At 43.2% G+C, this 22,809-nt stretch overlaps 1 protein-coding gene across 1 annotated transcript; it reads left to right on the plus strand.

Moving 5' to 3' along the window:
- Positions 1-16,904: 16,904 nt before the first annotated feature.
- On the plus strand, positions 16,905-21,741 carry chrng (cholinergic receptor, nicotinic, gamma). Its single transcript, XM_073491686.1, has 12 exons — positions 16,905-16,968; positions 17,933-18,069; positions 18,150-18,194; positions 18,282-18,406; positions 18,843-18,998; positions 19,640-19,737; positions 19,850-20,050; positions 20,311-20,425; positions 20,514-20,628; positions 20,727-20,982; positions 21,315-21,448; positions 21,532-21,741. The coding sequence occupies exons 1-12, from the start codon at positions 16,905-16,907 to the stop codon at positions 21,739-21,741; spliced, it is 1,656 nt and encodes a 551-aa protein (XP_073347787.1).
- The last annotated feature ends 1,068 nt before the right edge of the window (positions 21,742-22,809 follow it).

Consider the following 22,809-nt stretch of genomic DNA (forward strand, 5'->3'; position numbering starts at 1 on the left):
TAATGATTCCGTCTGGGTGTTTGCAGTAGCACAGCTGGCCAAGAGTTAGCTCAATACTGCAGTACCCCCTGTGTCAGTTACAAGCTTACAGATAACAAGCAAAATAACCATCCAGGAACACTTACTGTACTGTTCAGTGCAGTGTCTGATAATTTGCCTCCGTGTCCAGTCTCTGCATCACATCTGCTCGCGGGTTTCCCAGTGATACAGCGGTAGGAGTTTTCCTGGTAACAGATACTGCTCCTGCTCCTCTCTCTCTCTCTCTCTGTCTACCTCTCTCTTTCTTTCTCGCTCTCCACGAATCCAGCAGTTTCCCTATAAGGAAAGAAGAAGAGTTATATAGTCATTGATACAATATTACAAAATAGTTCAATGGGATGAATTTGATCGACAGTATATATTGACAGATTATTGCTTGTTTAGCCTACAATGACACATTAAACCAAAATCTTGATCAACTGCATTATATGTATTTTCAGTATTGGCCGATCAGAATATACAAATGTAAAACGTTCCTTTCAGAAGACCTGGAAATGTTACTGCTGTGATCAATCACCAGCCCGCAGCTTTGCACTAACCCACATTTCCTGTTGAAATGTCATCTGCTTACCTGCTCTGACCTGAGCCACAGAGCTGATCAGAAACTATGATCCTGAACCTGCTGTGCAGGCACAAGCTAACGCACAACGGTAAGTGAAGCAGCGCCTGCTTTTCATCCAGACAATTGGCTGTGATGGTAGCAGCACCATAATTCATGGCTAATGGCTTGGCCAGAGAGAGGAGGGGTGGTGATGTGTTTTGCCTCTTCCAACAGGTCAGTCAGAAAGCAGCAGCAGCAGCAGCAGCAGCAGGCGTGGGTAGGTGAGACCAAAGGAGCAGCAGCTTTTTGTCTTCTATTCTCCATTTTAATGGGTCCAATGCTACAAACTTAAAAAGAAAAAACAGTAAAGCTTCATTTTGAAAAGAAAATAATGAGAACATATGGAGAGGCAAGCAAGTAAGAAAAAGACATAATCATGACTATTTTGCTGTATCTTGATTTCATTTATTTCTTCATACTGTACTTTAAAATATAATAAATTGATATTTTAATTAAGCCAAAATGTACTTTCTCATGTTATTGTTTTCTTCGTATGTTATTGCTGTACAACATTTTGACCTTTATATGCAAAATCAGCAGTTTTTTTCTCGTCTGATCATAACTGAAACTATCTGACAGATTGACTGCTGTGTTTACGAGCAGTGAAAGCAGAAATGACTTTTCTGCTAAACAATGAACATGAAATTGAAGTTGAATAATCCACAGTATGTCATTCCCTTATTTCATTTAACCGTCATTTAGCTTTTTAAGGTGGAAGCGCCCATTGCCACAGGATAAAGATAGCATTAATTCCATGTGACCTCAATTAGACTGGTTCAACGGATAATTATTACAATTATCTTTATACACAGAAGGACAGAGAGCGAACGTGGGAAACATTCACCCGTTTGTTTTAATGTTCATGTTTGGCCTAAAGCTTGTATTGTGTCATACACTGAACCATATTCTTCATACAGCACATCTAACATACTTTGTGCACTTTGAATGACTAATTAGATGGTGCAAGTCAAAAAACAGAAAAGCCTATAGTGTGATGACAACTGTATCAATACTCACCTCTCTTCTTATGGGATCCTGTGTGACAGAGAGTACTATGAGTATCCAATCTGCTCCCATACTGCCTCCATGTGGCCATTTTCTTCTTCCTTCATGGTAAATCATGATCTTAAACAGCCAACTGTACACTCATGGTGAGGTTATACTCTTTACATTATCATCTTTTCCTGTTAACCTGCTGGACATTTTCCATCCCTCGTTCAACTCAATCACACTCTTCACCATTTCAAATAATGTATCTTGTGTTAAACTAATAAAATAACTCTATACTGTAGTTGCACATTTTGTCTGAAGCCTCATAGTCACCTGATGTTTAAAATGTCGGTGAGTAATTAACAGTAGGCCTGATTGCATATGAATGTACATAAATTACTCATTAATGTTAATTAATGTTTCTGAAATTGTTTGTGTTTGTGTGTTTTCGGCTAATTGTGTTCGCTGGACAACTGAGGTAACCATTAAGCTAACGTTAGCTACAGCTAGCTCATCAGATTAGTTTAGCTAGCTAGTTAACTTCAGGCTCGGTATCAGGCACGGTAACGGGTTTTAATTTCATTTACACCGTTGCTCAGAGTGGGTGCACATACAAGAATAAGCTACATACCTTTGTTCATTAATATTTTTGTTGCCAGTTGTGTTAACATACTACCAGCCTTTGCTAATTCAGTACAAACATTAGCTAAATTATGCTGTTTCCAGCGAGGGTAACCGTAGCTTAACATAATGCTAAAGCTAGTTAGCTAGAATAAGAGAACATACCCAATATCAGGATAAACTTCTACAATATAAGGAGTACTTTCCCGAGCTAAAGAAAACAACCAGAAGTAGTTACATTTAAGTTAGCTAGATAGCTACAGTTTATTTGTATTCAGCTGTAAGCAGGAGAAGGATTTAGTAGACAGCCAGGTGGAGAGCATGTCATGATCAGGGCTGGTGCAAGGCACTGACATGATGAACGTGATTGATTACGTACATACGTCGACCGGGAGGATGTAAGCAGTACTGCCGCCATGCTCGAGCACTTTAAGCGGAAGCATCCAGGATCCGGCGGTGCGTGAACCGCGCAGGTGGGTGCGGCGTGTGGGAGTGTCACTCCGTGGTCCGTGTGTGTGACGTAACGGGAACCCCGCTGATCAGTTTGCCAGAAGAGAGGCTGCTATGTTGTTGTGCTACTGGTATGCTGGACCTACAAGTGATTGTTTGTCCTCAGCCACTGTTAAAAATACCAGTAAACAACAAGGATGAGGCAGATCATTACTGTGTTTTAAACATCAACATTTCCGCTGCAGCCAGAATAAAATGTACGGAAAACCTGCATTTTCTCCGCAACGCCAGATCCAAGTCCTGTTTACTTTTTGTCCCCACCCAAACCTAATATATATTAGGATTACACCGATTGCTAGTTAAAACTGCACTATTTTTTGTTGGGGAATAATGCCCTGCAGTACATAGGCCTACTTTGTTGATGATTGAATGAAATATTAAAATTTAAATGACAAGTTTTAAAATGTTATTTTGGGTAAATTCGTTTTGATATTAATCGAGTAGGGGGAAAAAAGTTGGATTAATCAATAAAAAATAATCATTGGGTGCAGCCCTTGCAAAAGGAGCCTACGGCTATCAAACCTCTGTCACTGTTTCACTCTGTTTAACATCCATGCATTCAAGAGCTTTAAATGCAGCCTCACATCATGCAGGACTTCCAGTAGTAGAGGATGTCTCTACCAGACTGTAGAAGTTGCAATATTGTGACACTAGATGTCAGCCTTCTCAAGTCAGCTGTGGACTGGACTCACTTCTTTTTCTGCCAGTCTGTTTGTCCAAACAGGGGCTATATTTAAGTGTTGGTGATTTTCATCTACTCTGTGTTTACAATCTGCAGTTACTTCTGTTAGACCAGAATTACAAAATTTTTCTGTCGTTTGCAGCTGTCAAAGACATCTCATTACCAACTTGACTGTCAAAGTAGGCTAGAACTGCACATAATAACATCATGTAATGTATTTTTTAGTACTGTCTGATTTACACATAAGTTACATAAGTGTTATATCGTAGGCAACTGGACTTGTTTCAGTTTCTTGAAACTGAAAGTCCAGTTGCCTACGATATAGCAGTTAAAAATTGTATCTTTAGTTCACACTTTCACATAAATTCTTCCCATTTTTGCCTTTATACTGCCTAACTTGCAAATGCTCCATTGTCAGGTTGCCTCATACACAATATGGAGCTGGACTTGTTGAGTGGATTGGTGTATGTGCACGGAAGCCTTGCCTGAACGTACTGTTGTAGCAGGAACGTGGTGCAAAGAGATGCGGCTTTGTCTTAAACACCAGCACTGTGAAAAACTGAACAAGTGCAAAGTGGCCTTTTAAACCATGCTACAGCACGCCGAGAGACACATTTTAGCCTGGCCTCCCTTCCTGCAGGTAAGGTATGCCCACCTGTAGATGTTAAGTAGAGTATACCAGACAAAGCCACGTTGCCAGTTTGAGGATAAAGTGCAGGTTTTCAAAGGTCAAAGATACAGACCGTCACCGAGCATCACAGCATCTATCTGGGTCGGGAGCCCATCCCATGTTAGGGCTGTGCTGAGGAGACATACATAAATATTAAAACAAACCAAACTCCAAATTTGAGTTTAATTCAGTTTCAAAATATAAGCTTATTTCATGCTACCTGCCACTGAATTTACCGAGTGATTTTATTCCATAAGAATATCACATTGTATGACAAGACAAAAGACCTGTGTAGATTAATTAATATCATTATTCTAATTATTATAAATGTTATCAACCACATCATCATTATCACTTAATTTAGGGAAAGTGGATCTTTCATTATTGAACAGTTGGTGGTTAATGTGCATTTAATGGCAGTTAATGTGATTGTTGAGGTCATAATAGATCTAATTAACAACATGTCTAACAATGACCCAATACAGGCCTGGGCAGACGAGCTGCTTCTGCTTGACTATTGTCATGGGGTTCAAGTGTCTGTCTGTGTGGAAATGTTGGGAACCTCTTCTCTCTTGCGTACCCCACTGACCTAGATTTCAATTGTTTTCTGCCTGAGACAATGGGAGAAATGGTTTCATAACTGAACACAATACCTGGGTGTTATTCAACACGATTGTTGTTAGGTTCTCATTGTGGTGTGATTTTGTGCTGAGCATTGTGTGTTTTCTTTATGTAACCTGCTCAAGCAGCCGGCCAGTGACGAGCCTGTGCACCCCACAATAAATCTCTTCTAGACGCTTCAACAGATGATTGTGCATTCACATGATTTTTCCGCGGCCCAGCCAGTCCAATCACTTGCATGAAATCTTATTCTCCTAAGACATAATTAATTGTTAAAACCTGAGAGACAACAAGATTTTGTGGTTGTCTAAAAATTGAGCATAGCTGTAACCTGGGCCTGAAAAACAAAATTACCTTGGTTATGAGCTGCTCATTCGTCACTCACTTACCAGAAATGCTGCCAATTTAACCTGGAATTATAGATGATAATCTGCACTATCCTTTAAAACAATCTGTGATTTCACATTTTCCATTTGCTGTTGAGCAATGCAATTATAATTGTGTATACCAAAAACAAACCTTGCAGCTCTTACACCTGTGTGTAGTATAACCAAACCTTTCAAACAATTGTTTGAACAACTTTTTATTTCTACCATAGAGGTGCTCCACAAATCTTTAAATCTTTTCAGATCTCCAACAATAAAGTTGTATTGGCCGCAGACACGTTTTTATTTATGTTTCTGACCCTCCTAGAAGCATCACCTAACAAAATCCCACGTGAGGCGAACATATTTATTCTAACCAGAGAGACATTATCGGATTAAGCATTTACATTTCTATTGAATAGATTATCAAAGGTTTACCCGATCTCTCTTACTCTAATTGAAAATTCATTGAAATTGGGCCTGATCGGATCAGTCTCTTCTTTAAAAATATGTAATAAGATAAAAGACCATAAATGGAGTTACAGTACAGAAATAAGATGCCCCAAACTCAATACAGGCAATAAAAGCACAGTAGAGGGATGAATCAGTCAAGGGAGACCATCAGAGGTTTGGATTTAGCTTTGAAATTAACTGAAGTTGGGGCATGTCGAAGATTATCAGGAAGTTAATTCAGATAGCTAAAGGCAGCTCCATTCTAACTGGTTCTGACTCGGGGCGATACCACTTAATAGCTTCCTTAGGATCTAAGAGACCAGCTGGGAAAAGTATTTTGGCCTGAGGGTGTTGAGTGCTATAAACAACCCTCACAGGTACATGATGTACTTAAATCAGTGCTGTGTTCAAGGCCGGTGCACTGGCAAACTCAACTAGCTAAGAAGCACCACACAAACTGTCACATTAATTTGAGCAAATTTGTGCTGATTAGGATTATTTGCAGTAGATTTACAATTATATTGCTTAAGATGAAAGAAAAACGCTGAATAATGAGCTGTGCACAATCTTTTGACAGCAGTGTTCATGATTAAATGAAGCCAAAGTTGGAAAAGAGTTGATAAGGTAGAACATCACAGCTTGCAGTGATAGAGACAGGCAGGCGAAGCAGAAAAGAGAGGCGGAGCGCTCCGTGCTCGGTGGATAGATGAAGGAAGAGTGAGCAGAAGGCAAATTAATCAAAGGACATCAAAGGGAAATGGACTGAGGGAGGGAAGGAATGAAAGAGTGCCGCCCGTTTGTCCCATGCCGTTCCCGCTCCGCTCCGCCTGAGCCTGCTCTCAGATCTCAGGGCCATTGTGCCGCACGGGTGCATGGAGGGGGCTGGGGCACAATGCACACAATATACACACAAACACACACACTAACAAATGTCTGAGAGAAAAGTTTAGATATTTAATTTTTCCATCTAATTCTGGCTCCTCATCCTCTTAATTCTCTCTTGTTTCTCATCCCTGCATACGTAAGCTCGCTTGTATCTTGTTTCACCAATCGAAGCATTTGAATCCACCAGAGTCGGCCGCACAAACTTTTGCCTGAAACATAAACACACAGTCGCACACTCTCTAACACATACTGTATGTTGTTGTCAGTGTGAACTCTGCCGTCAGTGCTGGCTTGTGGCAGCAGTGGTCGGCGCTCTTTGATAATGCCCCGCTAGATTCAGCCGCCACTCTTTTTTATCGTTCAGCCAGTTAGTTGGCTCAAAGTTGACTCCAATTTGCGCTTCTCCTTTGGGTAACTGGTCGGCACAGACGTCTTTCTGTGCCCACGTAGACTGGGACCATGCCCCTGTGTCTTTTGCCTGCGAATGTACAGAACATTTTGTTTATGTGAGCTTTATACTCTGATCACTCTCTGCAGACTTTTTGTTACTATCCAGGGCAGTTGCACACTGTAACAGGAGTACGCACAGAAAAAACGTGCTTTTATGTTAAGGTGACAGGAGCTGAACTGAGCAAACCTGCATATCCGATTTTGACACATTACACATCAGCAGTTCTTGCATGCAGAGTGTCTGTGATCTATTTCTGTCCCTCTGGGGCTCCTCAGAATGAGCCGCTTAAGTGGGTGATGAGTTATAAAACCTTCAATATCTCACAGCTATTAATTAATAACAGCCGGAAAAAAAAACATTTCAGCCATTAAGGCCCTCATCAACGCATGTACCTCAGGTCTTAATGGCTGAAATGCAAAGGCATGTTTTTACTGTTTTTGTGAGTCAATGGCCAAGAGATATTAAAGGCTTTTTAATTCTTTGAGTGCCTCAGACTTCTTCAACAATTCTCAAATTTCTTACTTTAAAATCAGAGTAGACAGTTACAGAAGCCACCCTATTGGTTCAATATCAAATATCACATCACTCATTGATACAGATCATATTTCAGTTGGCTTAAAGTTTTAAAATGTCACTGTTTGGGAAGCTACTTGGAAAGCATAGCATGCAAACTACCAGTTACTTGACACTGGAATAAGTTGAGCTGCAGCAAAGCTTCACGTGAGAGAAATCTGATTTGGCAACTAAAGCTGCTTCGAAAAAAAGAAGTTCAGATTACGTTTTAGACGTTTAAACCTTTTACTGCAAAAAGTGCCCACTTGTTAACAAGTCATACGTGATCCAAAATTGTAAATATACCACTATGCATGGGAAAGAGCAAGGAATGTCAGCTTTAAATTACAGTAGAGAAACAGAAAAAAACATTTCTTTCCTTTGATAGTCCAGACTTATTTGTAGTTTCAGTAGTTAACCGAACTACATGAATAACAATGCAATTATGAATGCAACTGAACTATCAGCATGTTGCTGCAAAATGTATATAAAACTACTAGTTTAAGTACACAAACTTTACTGCTCCCCAACACTGTAATGTTTTTACAGGGGTAGTTGTATCTCACATAATGCTAGTGTCTGAGGGGAAAAGCTACAGTAACTACACTCTTGAATCTTTTTCAGATGTAAGGATTTAGATACATGATCTCTTTAATAAGAAGAGTCAAACATTTTGTTTAAAGGTCTGTTTCAGCAGTCAAAACAAAGAGGCACATCCAAAAAGTTGACAAGAAATGCGAGACTCAAATACAAAATAATGTTTTGATTTTTTTTCCATCAATGATCCGTCCCAGACTTTGAAAATACATCGTGTTCATGAGCACTTTTTTTTTTTTTTTTTTTACTGTATCTTTATGTAACAAAAGCAGAGTTCAGCAGAGAAAGACAAAAGTGATGTGAACTGACAATATTTTAATGGGGGGGATAAAAGACTGTAAGTGATCAATGGAGGCGGCGGCCAAGTGATGCCCGGGGGACGGCTTTGATGTGGGCATCCTCAGAGGGACGCCGGGGACAATGCCCTCTTTGAGGGGCATGCAGAATGGCAGACACTTCCCTCTCCCTCTCTCTCCCGCTCTCTCACACTCTGTCACTCAACCTCCCTCCATCTCCTGCTCGCTCCACTCCACGCCGCGACTCTTCGCTCCATACGCTCGTCCACGTCCCTCTCCCTCGCTCTGCATTCCTCCACTCGTGTCACATCAGCCTATATCCTTATCTGCATAACTTTCTCCCTCTTCCTCTCACATTAATTAATTCAAACAACACCCCCTTCCCCGCCGCCCAGCCAATCACTCCGCCTTCCCGTTCTCCCCCCCCCTCCCTATCTGCATCTCTCTCCCTCCCTCTGTCTCCTTTCATAGAACCAAACCTCTTTGTGATGTCCAGCCTTGGCAAGTTGCGCCCGATTTGCTGTCACAGTCTTAATGAATTCATCTGTTTGTGTATTGGCCATGGGAGCATTTCTCCCTCCTCCCTCCCTCTCCCTCTCTCTTTCCGACCCCCCACCCCACCTCCATCTCTTACTGGTGTTCCCCTGGGGGCTCTATATATACCAGGGACCACTCCAGGCACCTATTGTTCCTCTAAGTAAACTTACAGACAGATGCCCTGCACCACAGTGTGGGAGAGAGCCCAAAGAGTCAGGAGGAGGGAGACAGTTAGCGATTGCAGAGAGCGACCAGACAGTACTGACCTGGAAACACCGCAGGGTAGCCTCATCTCTAGCACCTCTGCATCCTCTTTGCTCGTTCCGCGTGTCTCCTGCCCGTCTGCTTGTTGTCACTGTGGAGCGAAGGTCTGATGTTCTGACACCATGCTGCTGCTGATATCACTGCTCATCATGGGACTCGACTGCTTGCTGGGAGCCCCGACAGGTCGAGAGGTCTACAGGATGCCCCAGAGTGCACTTAAAGGTACTTTTTTTATAAACTTACACCAGTTTATTTTTGTTTCTAAATGATGGCAATATACATTAAGTAGAAGTGACAAACAGCTCCTTTCAGTGAATTTCGTTTGGGATTCTGATTGCTGCGTAATAAGAGTTTCTCGAAGGTGGCTTTAAAATAACTTGTTAAAACGTATAGAATTGAGAACTACTTCAAGACAAATGATTTAATGTAAGTGAGTATCCTGCAAACTAACACTGGTGATGCTGTGATGCATCCGGTGATGCTCCTAAGTCCCAAGCCCAGCGCTTTCATACACATATCTGCAGGTTTTTGGGCAAACGGCTGACACATGTTCAAATCCTTGAAAGTTGTACTTTTGTTACAGGCCTACTTTGTTATTTACATTGGATGATATGCGTGGATACATACAGTATACGATACACTTTAACGTTTAACTGATGAGCATCAGGTGTCTGACCTTGAAGGAAGCAATACTGAAGGAATAGAAATGTTTTCTAGTCTTCTTAAGGCTACATTTAATTTTCTCCGTTTCTTGGGCAGACCCACTGCAGAGAAACTTGTTAAATTCTGCAGTACAGCATAGTGGTGAGGGACCTCTGCCCCTCTCTAGTTGAAGTGCTGAGTATAGCCGAGCCTCCATACAAACAACTGGTGATGGCAGTGTGTGTTTGGAGTGTTTAGAACAAGGAACTCAGGGTCCCAGCCGCCCCGGGGCTGCCAGCCCGTGCCCCTACGGCCTGTCCCTGCCCGCCAGCCTCTGCCAGCTCAGCCCTGGCCTTCTAATTAAGTCTTCAATCAGCATTGTTGTTGTTAGTGGCCTATCCTGTGATGTTGCGCGGCACAGAGGGGGGCTGCCGGGTCGGCGGCCCGATTGATGTGTGCCTGCAGAAGCCTCACCAGCGCGCTGAGCGTGAGCTAGCTCCCCTAACACGCTGCCAATGAGCTCAAAGAGCAGCATGAGAAAAAGGGGGCTACTCACACACACATACCAGAAAGCTGCACCAGTTCATGCTAATGCTCACAAACGCACATCGTGTTCCCACAGCAAATTACCACGGGACCCTCCTATGTGCCTGTCGCCACATTTTCCTTTCAGGAATCTGGTAGTTTTGTAATTCAGTAAATGTACATGTATTTATCTCAAAAGTTTGCACTGAAGCCAATCATTGGATTTTTGAGGCCGCCACTGATGTCAATATTTATTTCATACACAAACAATTTTTCGTAGCACTGCTTACATTTGTTGATCAGTTGTGACCGGGATATGTACGAACAGTATTGAAGATATTACCAGCAGCTTATCTTTGACGTTGTTCTGCAATTTCTTGTTTCGAATGTTACAAACGTGAATATATTTTCATATCAACCTGAACAATATATTGGTCTGGCTCCCTGGTGTGCACTTGTCTGCGTCTCGGCATATCTCCTCTTCTTCTTTAGCTAGTCTCACATCTTAATGCCTTTTCAATGTTTTTTAATATTCTGTTCTTTCTTCTCTTTCTTCCTGTTGTCTCCTGCAGCTCTGTCTGATCGTGGCACTGTGGTTCTAGAGGCGGCCATGTCCAGTGCCCTGTCCACCCTCGAGCGCGCATCGTCTGAGAGGAGTCGGGCTGAAGCAGGCTGCCGGGGCTGTGTTCCCTGTTTGTTTCAGGACTGTGGACAGCTGACTGGCGCCTGCTGTAAGTAAAATGTGACTCTTCTTACTCTTTTCCTTCTTGAGCATCTTTAGTCGCTGTGTTCTGCATTACAGATGAATGCTCTTAGTAATTCTAACTGTCATATCTCATCTTCAGCGTCTCCTGCCAGTGCCTTATCAGAGCCCAGCTGTGATGTCATCACTAAGGCCCAGAAGCTTCAAGATGAAGCTGAGCGGAGTTGGGCTCTGAGCCAGGCCTGTGCGTACTACCAGCATCGCTGCCCACCTGGCGAGATAGACAAGGAGACCTGCATCAGGATCATGGGTGAGAGTTGCAGCGCCCGTGTCCTCCAGTGCAGCCTGCTTAACACGATGCAGAACCTGGAGCCTGCGACACAGACGCATGCACAGGGTGAGGGAAACATGTCTTTGTAAAGACGTATTCATACAGATAATCCTAAGATTTTCATTTTCACAGTGCTGATATTAAATGTTTGCTTACAAACAGCTGATTTTGCTGCGATTTCTGACCATCAGTGTCTCTCTGTCCCAGCAGCAGTGTGCGGTCAGAGGTCGTCCGCGGTGCAAAACATCACACAGCCTCGCTCCCGCATTGTGGGCGGCTCTCCTGCTCCTCCAGGCAGCTGGCCCTGGCTGGTCAACCTCCAGCTAGATGGTGGCCTGATGTGCGGAGGGGTCCTGGTGGACAGCTCCTGGGTGGTCACTGCTGCTCATTGTTTTGCCGGGTGAGTGTGCATCTCTGTTTTCTGCAACTATAATAACATCTTTGCATTTGCAAAGCATTTGAGATTATTTTTCCTCCTCTCACTCCCTGTAACTGTTATTGTTCTGACCTCTGCAGCAGCCGTAGTGAGAGCTACTGGACCGCCGTGGTTGGGGAGTTTGACATCACCAAAACTGACCCTGATGAGCAGGTTCTCAAAGTGAACCGCATCATCCCTCATCCTAAGGTAACAATCCAATATCATATCTGATTATATTGTGTTGTCTCTTCTACCACACCTGCCTGGTTGAACAATCAAGCAAACAGATCAGTCTTCAAGTAATTTAATCAGTCAAACTTTCTCCACTTCCTGCAGTTCAACCCAAAGACGTTTAACAATGATATAGCCCTGGTGGAGCTGACGTCCCCTGTGGTCCTGTCTAACCGTGTTACTCCGGTGTGTCTCCCCTCTGGCATGGAGCCCCCTACTGGCAGTCCATGCCTGGTGGCAGGCTGGGGCTCCCTCTATGAGGGTGAGTGGGAGATAATTGACATTGATTTTCACTTTAGAGGTATTTATAGCTTGGTTTTCTGCAAGCAAACTTAGAAGCTTTTTGTTCAGAATATATGCCGTTGATGCTGAGGAAGACTTTGAGTTTGTAATTGTGTCTCATTATTTAAACGTATAAACACTCGTCATATAACATGTTACATTTGTGTATTATTTTCTACAGACGGCCCATCTGCTGATGTGGTGATGGAGGCCAAGGTGCCTCTGCTGCCTCAGAGCACCTGTAAGAGTGCCCTCGGCAAAGAACTGGTCACCAATACCATGCTGTGTGCTGGCTATCTCTCTGGAGGCATAGACTCATGTCAGGTAGGAATTAACACACCTTCAAATCACTTTAAAAGATCTGATGTTCTTTTGTTTGACCCTTTTTTTTAGCAACTTTGCCATTTTCTAAAATAAAAAACAGACAACTGATCAGCTTTTTAAAATCTTTGTGTTTTTTGTTGTTATCTGTAGGGAGATTCTGGAGGCCCATTGATCTACCAGGACAGGATTTCAGGTCGGTTCCAGCTCCACGGCATCACCTCGTGGGGAGACGGCTGTGGGGAGAAGGGCAAGCCTGGAGTCTACACGCGGGTGTCTGCTTTCTCTGACTGGATTCAGGCTGAGATACAAAGTGAGTCTCAAGCAACAATAAAACAACACAAAAACTAAAATATTTGGATATGTCTTCGTTGTTAGAATACTATCTACAATGCTACAATCTATGCTTTTCTTTGTAGAGTCATTTGGAAGCAGGGAGCCAACATGTCCGGAGCTTCTCAAGACAACAGAAATGACGGAGGAGGAACAGAGGGCCGAGTTCAGCTCTCTCTGTCGCTTCTACACCCTGACCTGCCCCCCTGGTCAGTCTGCCAGCTCTTGCAGCCGAATGGCCGAGGACAAGTGCCTCACCCGCTTCAAGAAATGCCGTGAGTATTCATAAGCACAGTTTGATGGATTTAGAAGGACTACATGTACTCTTCATGTTGCTTTGAGGTTTCTGACGTGTTGTTGTTCTCTCTGCCACCCAGAGCTGCGTTCGTTCCTGCAGACCCTGTTGGACTTGCTCCAGAGGGCCGAGGACTACATCAGGGACAAAGTCGACTTGACCTTCTTCACCCAGACTCTGCCTCAGCTGGTGGAGCACATCTACAGCACGGCTTTCATCCACACCAGAGAGAGGAGGGACCTGGGCCTGAGCCATGGTCTCACACAGATCCAAGGTACATGATTGACAGATGACTTAAGCTTAAAATGTACAGATAACCATGCAAACACTTACTCTCTCCCGGCAGTGTAGTTTGTCATTATTGTAACACATGTTTTATTACTTGCAGAACAGCTAGGTGGAGCTGTGGTGCCAACAGAGCAGGGTCCTTCTCCAGTTCCTCCAGCCTTGTTCAGAGAAGTGGGACCCTCAGTGGATGACTGGGAGAAGTACCTGAGAAACGTGGCTGAGGACCTGGAAAAACAACACACTGACACACAAAGAGGACAGGAGGAGAATCTTTTCTTACAGGTATTGTTTGTGATATTTAAGTTAATAACTATGTACCATGTTTTGGTCCTTTTTTTGGAAAGGCAATCTGGGAAATGTATGATACCAGCATATGTAGACATGGCAAATAAGTGTAATGTTTTGATGTGGATTTATTTGAAGCTAATCTTAATATCCAACTCCATTTTTACATCTCCAGATGGAGGACGTCTCAGTGCATCATCTGGAGGGAGAATTTCGATCTGTTATCTCAGCTCTGCGCTCCAAACTGGACTCACGAGCCGCTCCTCCCATCCTGCACTTGGACACAGTCTACCTCCAGGAGGACTCTCCCAACAGTCCCCCTCTTCCTGCTTCTTCCACTGGAGCACCAGGCATCACCGGCCCCTCCTCCTCCACCTCCTCCCAGGAATCCCAGCAGCCTTGGTCACTTCTATCAGCTCTGATGAATGAAATTCAGAAATTAAGGACACAAGATGAAACTGTGACAGAAGATGCGCCACAAAGTGAAACCTCGGAGAGAGACGCTTCTAGTGACGTAAAATGGAGCGCAACCTCAGAGGATTTTACTTTTGATGAGGATGGAGAAAGAACAGAAATAAAATCTTCAGCGTTACCAGAGCAGTCAACAACTGTCGGTCTGCCGGTCACTGAGGGTGCTCACACGGAGACGACAGCTGACCCACGACAAACTCTAAACAATTTAAGTCTTCACAGAAAATACAGGAGCCTTCTTCGCAAGAGGCAGATACCTGGGGCCAATGGGAAAAGTACGTGCCATGTCCAAACTTTCATTGAGTACCTTTACAAAATAATCCCTGTAATATTTGGTCATGGGTGGATGTTATTTATCAAATCTAAAATGAAATGTTTTTTTTGTTCTGTAGTTTGTCCTGGAGTGAGAGAGTCCTCGCAGCAAGTCAGCCAAGTCAGAGACTCTTACAGATGGGTCTTAAATATCCCAAGCAAGAACCTACGCATGAACTTCCAAGAGGTAAATCGCCATTTAAGAAGCAGAAGTTACGTAAAAAGAAACTTTTTATACTCATGTACTAATCATTTCTCTCTCTCTCTCTCTCCTTGTTTCTCTCTCCTTTGTTCAGGTGTTAGTTGATCTGAGCTCCAAGAACGATCGAGGACTTTACCAGGCGCGGGTCAGAGCTGTAGTGGGAGGACGACCTTTGACCTTCTACAGTCTTGTGGGCCTGGAGAATGAGTCATTTTACCGTAGTGTGCCAAGGATCATCGCTTTGGCACTGGAGGCACTCAAGACTTGATTTTATTTACAGCAAGTGAGAAGAATAAAGACTCAGACGAGGGACAATGGCACAAACACTCTCAGAAAGACCTCTCGTCACGGGAAAGAGAGAGACGCACATAAAACGCACACTCACACAAACTGTACTTCTACTTCCGTCTCCTGTGAAAAGAGTTATTTTGTTTTTCCCCGCCTGAGAGCCTGACTGTAGCTCTTAATTAAAACCATGAATGTATCAATCCAACTATCGACCGCCCATCACGCCACAGGATGTTTTCTTTTTGTTTTTTGTATGTGGTTGGAGACGCAGCCTTGTCTAACTTATGAATCTGTACAAAATAAGTTATTCATATTGTCTTTTGCAAAGGTTGAGCCTCTTGTGAAGCAGACAGACTGTATATATTATTCATATTCTTACCTTATTCTTACCATATTTATTTGTATAGAGCAAAGCATTTGTATTTTTGTAAAAAAAAAAAAATCTATATATAAATAAAATTGTTATTGATGGTAAGGCGTGTGGTGTTTAATGTTGTGGTAATCTGTAGTTATGTAATTCCAAAGTGAATTTGTGAGGAGTTATTCAAAAGAGCTGACAGTCATGCTGCTAATCCTGCAGTATTTTGCTGCTGACGTACCCGAACATACTTTCTTAAGGCATGTTTTCGATTCTGATCGGCTCCTCTTGAGACCCCAGCTTGACCTCAGTCCTCCGACCCTTTAAGGGTAAGCTTTCCCATCAACACGGCAGCTGCCGACTCCCAGCTCCTCCCTGTCTTCACTCCTTATTTCCAGGATGGGGAATTGTAACTGGACACAGAAGTAGTCTGACCTCTAGAGACTCTTATTGTCTGTCATGAGTCAGAATTTCAAGTAAACACAACTGTCGCTTAAGGAAGTGACGCTCTCAAAGTGTTTACTTTTGTGGTTGCCATGTCTCAGCCACTGATAAACTGAATGAGCCTAAATAAAGCAAAGCAAGTGAGTGCACCAGCTAAAAGAGGGATATACAGGGATATGAGTGTGACAGCTGGGTAAACACACATACACACACCTCTGCTGCAACACATCAACTCCTGCCTAAAGCTTGTGTGTTTATGTGTGTGTGGGAAGTGTGCCAGATCATGGTGGGAAGTATTTTTGTGACACACACACACACACACACACACACACAAATACAGAGCAATGAAATGCTACTAATGTGCCAGCAACCTCCACAGAGCCCGGTCCGTCATCACAGAGGGGGTGCTGTAAACAGACGAGTCTTATCACCTGTTCTCTCCTCCACTGTATGGCTCTTTCAACTTTCTGGCCTTCAGACACGCACAGCGTCGCTGCCGGCTCTAATCCTTTTTTATTACAGACAACACATTTAACCCTGGTTTCTGTTGGGGAAAAAGTTGTTAGCTGTCTGAGCATAGATCACTGCCGTGCTAAATTTACATCACTTATGCTCACGTGGACATCTGAATGACAACAGCCAGGTGCACTGAGCACAATTACAGTACAGTGTGTGTTTTTCATGGTGTACTTTAACACTGGGGGGCAGCCATGTGCTGAGTACAATGCCTAAACTATGTGCATGTCATGTTCCCAGTGTGTGTGTGTGTGTGTTGTGACAGCTGGCTATGCAGAACTGGAAATACACTCTTGGATTTAACCCTACTAATCATCGACTCCCCCCAACAACCCCCAACCATTCCTCTAAACCTCAACCCTCCCATCAGCCCAAGCCCTGACTTTTGCTGGGAAACACACACATGTTTGTGGGCACACACAGACACACACACACACACACAGGGCGAGTGCCAGCAGCTTCATCAAGTAGTGTCCATGTGTATCAGATTAGTGATCACAGCTTTGTCTCGGTGCACACACACTAATGGATTCTGGACCTCCGCTCTCGCTGTCACTCTTCGTAAGGGTGTTCATGATTTCTGCCACAGGTAGGAACACTGGATGATCAGCCTGTATCTTTGCATGCAAGTCACATTATTAGATTTATATTGACTTTGACTTATGAAAAGGTTTTCTTCAAAGCCCCTGATTTACATTACATTTTTTTATTTAGGCTCATCTAATTGTAATTACAAAACTCATTTAGTTTGAATTCTTTAAATAGTTAGAGGGAAATTAGAAATAATGCTGGACCATGCTGTGTGTGTTCTGATGTACAGTTCATTGTTAGTCTGGGTTGAAATCGCTGTAATAGTAGACACCAACCAAACAAGAGCAACATTTGTGTTCGGTTCTTTTCGCCAAATCCCAGCTAAAAGCCACATAGACAGGTCTTCAGCTTGCTTTAGTGAGCGTGCTCTCTTTAGAAAAGGTTTGTCTCGCACTTCATGAAACTTTTGTTTTAATATTATTTTACTAAACAGAGAAATCCACAAGTTTCATCAGGGTTGACTGTCTCTACTTCCAGGATAGGGAAGTCGTTGAACAAGACTTAACGCATCACGAATAAAACTTTAAAACATTACCTCGTCTGTGAACATTTGTGTTAGATTTACATCAGCAATGGTGGCTGTTTAATGGTGTGTTGATCACCGGTGGCCTGGTTCTCTTTCCTTCTTCTCCGCCCCTCATAATGTGTTGTACAGTATTTCCCCTCCAGCTCCTGTTGGCAGTAAACATTACGCAGTCAGGTTGATAGACAGGAGTGAAGATAAAAATCCACTTTTAAATCCGAAAACTTAATCAGATCAGATCAGAATCCGATGTCACTCCGGGCGTTTATTCCTCCAGAAGGCCCGGCTCTGATCAGCTGAGCAGAGGCCATGCCTTCACGCTCACAACACTCTGCAGATGTCTTTTGTTTTGTTTGTAGAAATGACATATTAAATGAGTCACTTCTCCCAGTCTTTGATATTATCTTATCTCACTGCTGTGTGTGTGGTTTGTCTGCAGCATCAGCGCTCAACCTTGAAGGGGAGCTTTTTAAAGATTTGATGAAAGGCTACAACAAGAATGTCCGGCCAATGGAGATGAGTGGTGACATCACTCAGGTCCACATCAAGATGACCCTCACCAACCTCATCTCTCTGGTGAGTCACGGCCGCTGTGGTGTTTCTGACGAGTTAACGCTGAGAGTTAACACTGTTTACTGTTTACCATCTCTCCTCAGAATGAAAAGGAGGAGGCCCTGACGACGAGCGTCTGGATAGAAATGGTAACTTTACGTGCTTCATCTGCTGGATTTCTTTGCAATGATTTAACGTATCCACAAAAATCAAACCCTGAGTATTTCTGTATGTAGCAATGGTGTGACTACAGGCTCAGATGGGACCAGCCGCCCAGGTCAGCTCTGTACGGGAACATCACCTCTCAGATGCGGATCCCCTCTAAGAGCATCTGGCTGCCGGATGTCATACTGGAGAACAAGTGAGTGTAACAATTAACATTTTAACATTCAAAATTCCCACCTTGTAGCATACAAAAATGTCTATAAAAGCAATGAGAGCAAACAAAATCAACATTTCAGTATAAAATCTGAGAGCATGTTGTCTGTTTAACTGATGTTAAATGTCAGTGATGCAGAGTAACGCATGTTTCAAAAATACGTGTGACATTTCAACTGACGTTAATGTCGCCAAATGTAAAGGCACCCCAACACTCTCAGAGATATGAGGTGCAACTTTCCTATTTATAGCATCAGTATTTGTTCAAGTTGAGTGTATTTTTACAACATACATTTACCAGGTGTGGATGTAATGTTTACATAAGTCCTGTGTGTGCATACAATAAAAGTACAATATGTACAATATAGAAGCAGTGTGAATTTGATGACAGCTGTATATCTGTTTCAACCTGTTCACAGTGTGGATGGACAGTTTGAGGTTGCATATTACTGCAATGCGCTGGTGTCTCCTGACGGCTGTGTGTACTGGCTGCCTCCTGCCATCTACCGCAGTGCGTGCGCCATCACTGTCAACTACTTTCCCTTTGACTGGCAGAACTGCACCATGGTCTTCCGGTGAGTACAGTTGAGATGTGCTGGGATGTGATGATTGAACAGTGAGCAGTGCACAACAGTAATAATAATAATAATAACAATAATAATGATAATACATTTTATTTACAGTTTATTTGATTGGAAAAGAAGAAAAGAAAAGAGCACGCCACTGTTTAGGTTCTAGTTTGTATAAAACACTTGACACTCTTTCACGTGTCTCTTGAATGTGTTGTCTAGAAGTTATTCTTTAAATTTTATATTGATTTAAACACAAAGACAGGCTGAGTGGTAAGAAAACAGAATGAAATGGTGAAATAATTAAATTAATTAAAGAAATGAGAGTCATTAAAAAGCCATATACAACAGATACATTACAATACTTTAGACTACTCCAGCATCCAGAGTGTATGAACTACTGTGTATATGTGGTATATACTTATATATAAGTATGTAGGTATAGGTATGAATAAATACAATATGAGTGTATTGTGAATTGTATTGAATTCACATGTTTACCTGTCAGGTTTCTTCCACAGCGTCCAAACCTGGAACAATGCGTCCTTCATGCATGGTCCCTTTTCACTGTGTTGTCTTGTAAGAGTGAAAAGATGGTTCTGTTTGTTGAAGTGACAGATCGTTATATAACTTCTCTCTGCGTTCAGCTCCCAGACTTACAGTGCCAATGAGATCGAACTGGTCCTCTCACAGGAGGATAACCACACGTTGGAGTGGGTGGATATTGACCCAGAGGCTTTCACAGGTATCAAAAATTCTTAGATTTTGAATAATCGTGTCAAATAAAACACACCAACTTCTATGATTATCTAAATGTGCTTCTGCAGAATGAAAGCCTGTAATTTTGTTGTTGTTAGAAAATGGAGAGTGGGTCATCAGACACAGGCCGGCTAAGAAGGTGATCAACACCCAGCAAACGAAGGACGAGCTGGGTTACCAGGAGCTGGTCTTCTTCCTCATCATCGAGAGGAAGCCCCTCTTCTACATCATCAACATCATCGCTCCCTGTGTGCTCTTCTCCTCCCTCTGCCTCCTCGTCTTCTACTTACCTGCCAAAGGTCTCTACTTTTTGTATCTAAAATCCTATTCAGACCTGTCTGGAGAAATCTTGTAACAGATGTACGATTTCAGGAAATGTGAGTTTTCAAAATCACGGCAGACCCAGTTGCTGCTCCAAGATCTCGTCATTAAGATTTTCACCACAGCTTCATGTGCTTTACACGGAGGCTCCACAAGAGTTCAAATAAGTCATCAGTATCTGTTTTCATCAACACAAAACCTCACCACCACTGACTGAGTACTGATTTGATTTTTGCAGCGGGCGGTCAGAAGTGCACCATGTCTATCGCCACTCTTCTGGGCCAGACTGTGTTCCTCTTCCTTATCGCTAAGAAGGTTCCAGAGACTTCGAGGGCGGTGCCTCTTATTGGCAAGTAAGTTCATGTGAACGCTCTTAGATTTCTGTCCAACTACACCTGATCTGAAAAAATTCTGATGTGATTCATGAATCTTTGACTGCAGGTATTTGATGTTTGTGATGTCAGTGACCACGATGGTGGTGATGAACTGTGTGATAGTCCTCAACGTCTCCCTGAGAACCCCCAACACTCACATAATGACAGACAAAGTCCGAAAGGTGAGAGTGTGGCCTTACCAAACCCTTTAAGAAGCTACTGAATGAACGCACGGGTCTATTTGCCACTGGATTACCCTCTGACCCTGTGTCCTCCTCAGATCCTCCTAAACATCCTGCCTCGGCTGCTGAGAATGCAGATGCAACCCTGGACACCAAACAATGAATACACCTCAGAAGCAGGAAACAGTAAATCTCTGGCTACAGAGGTGAACCTGGTCCCCTGTCGACGCCGCAGCTCCATAACCCTCATCAGCAAGGCGGAGGAATATGTGATGAAAACAGCTCGGTCTGAACTCATGTTCACCAGACTCAAAGAGAGGAACGGATTGATGAAAACAGTATTCGAGAAGCTACGTAAGTATTTGAATGAGTTTGCATGTGTCAAAGTACACAGCTCTCGACTAGTTTCACTCTTAACTCTACAGATACGACCTTTTCAGTCTGTCACTGTCAACAGTTAATCCTCTACCCCCTCATATCTCACATGTGGAGTCCCTCAAGGCTCAGCGTTAGATCCCCTCCTATTTTCCATCTACAAGCTTCTGCCTGGCAAAATAATTCAAAACCACAGTCTCTGATTTCACTGTTTGTATTTAAAGCGCTCTAAATAAGTTTGACTCTAACCTGGACATGAAAGTGTGTTTCCCCTCATAACCCCGTGAATATCTGGTCTGTTTTGTACACAGATGATGGGCTGGAGGGAGGCACCGCTGAGCAGCTCAGTATCAGCCTGGCGAAGGCCTCTCCAGAGCTGAAGAAGTGCGTGGCCTCCTGCAAACACATAGCTGAGACTGCAAGACAGCAGAACAACTTCCAGAATGTAAGCTCTACAAATTCAGATTAGCTTGTTTTCTCAGGTTTAGTTTAATATCAGTGCTAAACTCTAATGTTTCTTCACCCCAGGAGAATGAAGAGTGGTTCCTGGTGGCCCGGGTGATCGACAGGGTCTGCTTTATCGTCATGGCGTTGGTGTTTTTTATCGGCACAATCGGGATCTTCCTGATGGGCCATTTCAACCAGCCTCCCTCCTCGCCTTTCCTCGGGGATCCCAAGAAGTATCTCCCTCCAATAAACAATCTCACTGATCTAACTGGGACAGACTTCCTATGGTGAACCAGGGGAAGATCTCCAGATTTTTATCGCTTTTCATCACGAAGGCGAAACCTTTGGCCGTCAGTCAGTGATCTTTCACTAACGACAGGGACACAGAGAGGATGGAGAAGATACAGCTGTGTGTATTTTCATTAGGTGATGTGGGTCTGTGGATTATCACAAAGTCAAAAATGCTTGTTCATGGTGATAGTAGATCCACTGCACAGACGTGCGATTGCCACACTTAAGCCGTGATGATGCATACTGGCATCAGCTGTGACTGATTGTTGAGGTTGAGAATGTTTTTGCATAAAAAAAGTAGAGTATTTTTATCAGCTGTCTGTGAGTTTAAAGGCAGTTTCAAGGCTTTCAATAAACTCCACGAAACATCTGTTAATCAAACGTGTATAACAGCCAAATGTGCCGAACGCATGCTTTTATCAATAAAAGTACTACTGTAATCTTGTGATTGCACACTGTCAGAAATTTCTTAATCCTCCTGTTGTTTGACACCTCATCGTGGCACATAGAGAGCACTGACACCCCCCCAGGCTAACACCAGAAACACACAGTCCCCCACCTCTGGAAGCAGGATTTCAATTACATGGCTGACTGGTGCCTTTCTCGCCCAACAAAAGGCAGATCCGGCTGGTTGGGATGGAAACGGAGTCAGGGGTTGAGACAGAGACGGGGAAGAGGAGCGGGAGTGAGCCCTCCAGACACACACACACATCACCAAACATTACTACGTGAATATTGACACAAACACACGGAGTGAGGAAGGGCCTGTTCATGACGACTCGTCTCTTCCCTCTCACAGTTAGATTATCAGAGTCTGTAGGTACCTGGAGGTTCACCACAGATGGTAAGCGAGAGACTTTTAATGCTCTAGCGTGCTGTTTTCTGTCTTTACACTGTCATTTCAATATAATAAGGGTAAAATGCTAGAGAAGATGTTAAGTATTACTCTTCGAGCAATCAAAGGACATAAAGTAGGGCTTCATGATGTTACTACGATCAGCTTTGTTGTGGAAACAGTTCAGCTGCAGATTGTGCAAGTTGGGTGTGTGTGATGTGAATAAAAAGGAG

This window comes from Pagrus major, chromosome 21 (genome assembly GCF_040436345.1).
Source record: "Pagrus major chromosome 21, Pma_NU_1.0".
Taxonomy (NCBI): Eukaryota; Metazoa; Chordata; class Actinopteri; order Spariformes; family Sparidae; genus Pagrus; species Pagrus major.

Excerpts from the sequence above, each read along its gene's own strand:
- chrng (XM_073491686.1), top strand. The coding sequence starts at position 16,905 with ATGGATTCTGGACCTCCGCTCTCGCTGTCACTCTTCGTAAGGGTGTTC. Across the intron at positions 20,426-20,513 it reads GCGGTGCCTCTTATTGGCAA|GTATTTGATGTTTGTGATGT; the intron begins GTAAGTTCATGT and ends CTTTGACTGCAG. Across the intron at positions 20,629-20,726 it reads TGACAGACAAAGTCCGAAAG|ATCCTCCTAAACATCCTGCC; the intron begins GTGAGAGTGTGG and ends TGTCCTCCTCAG.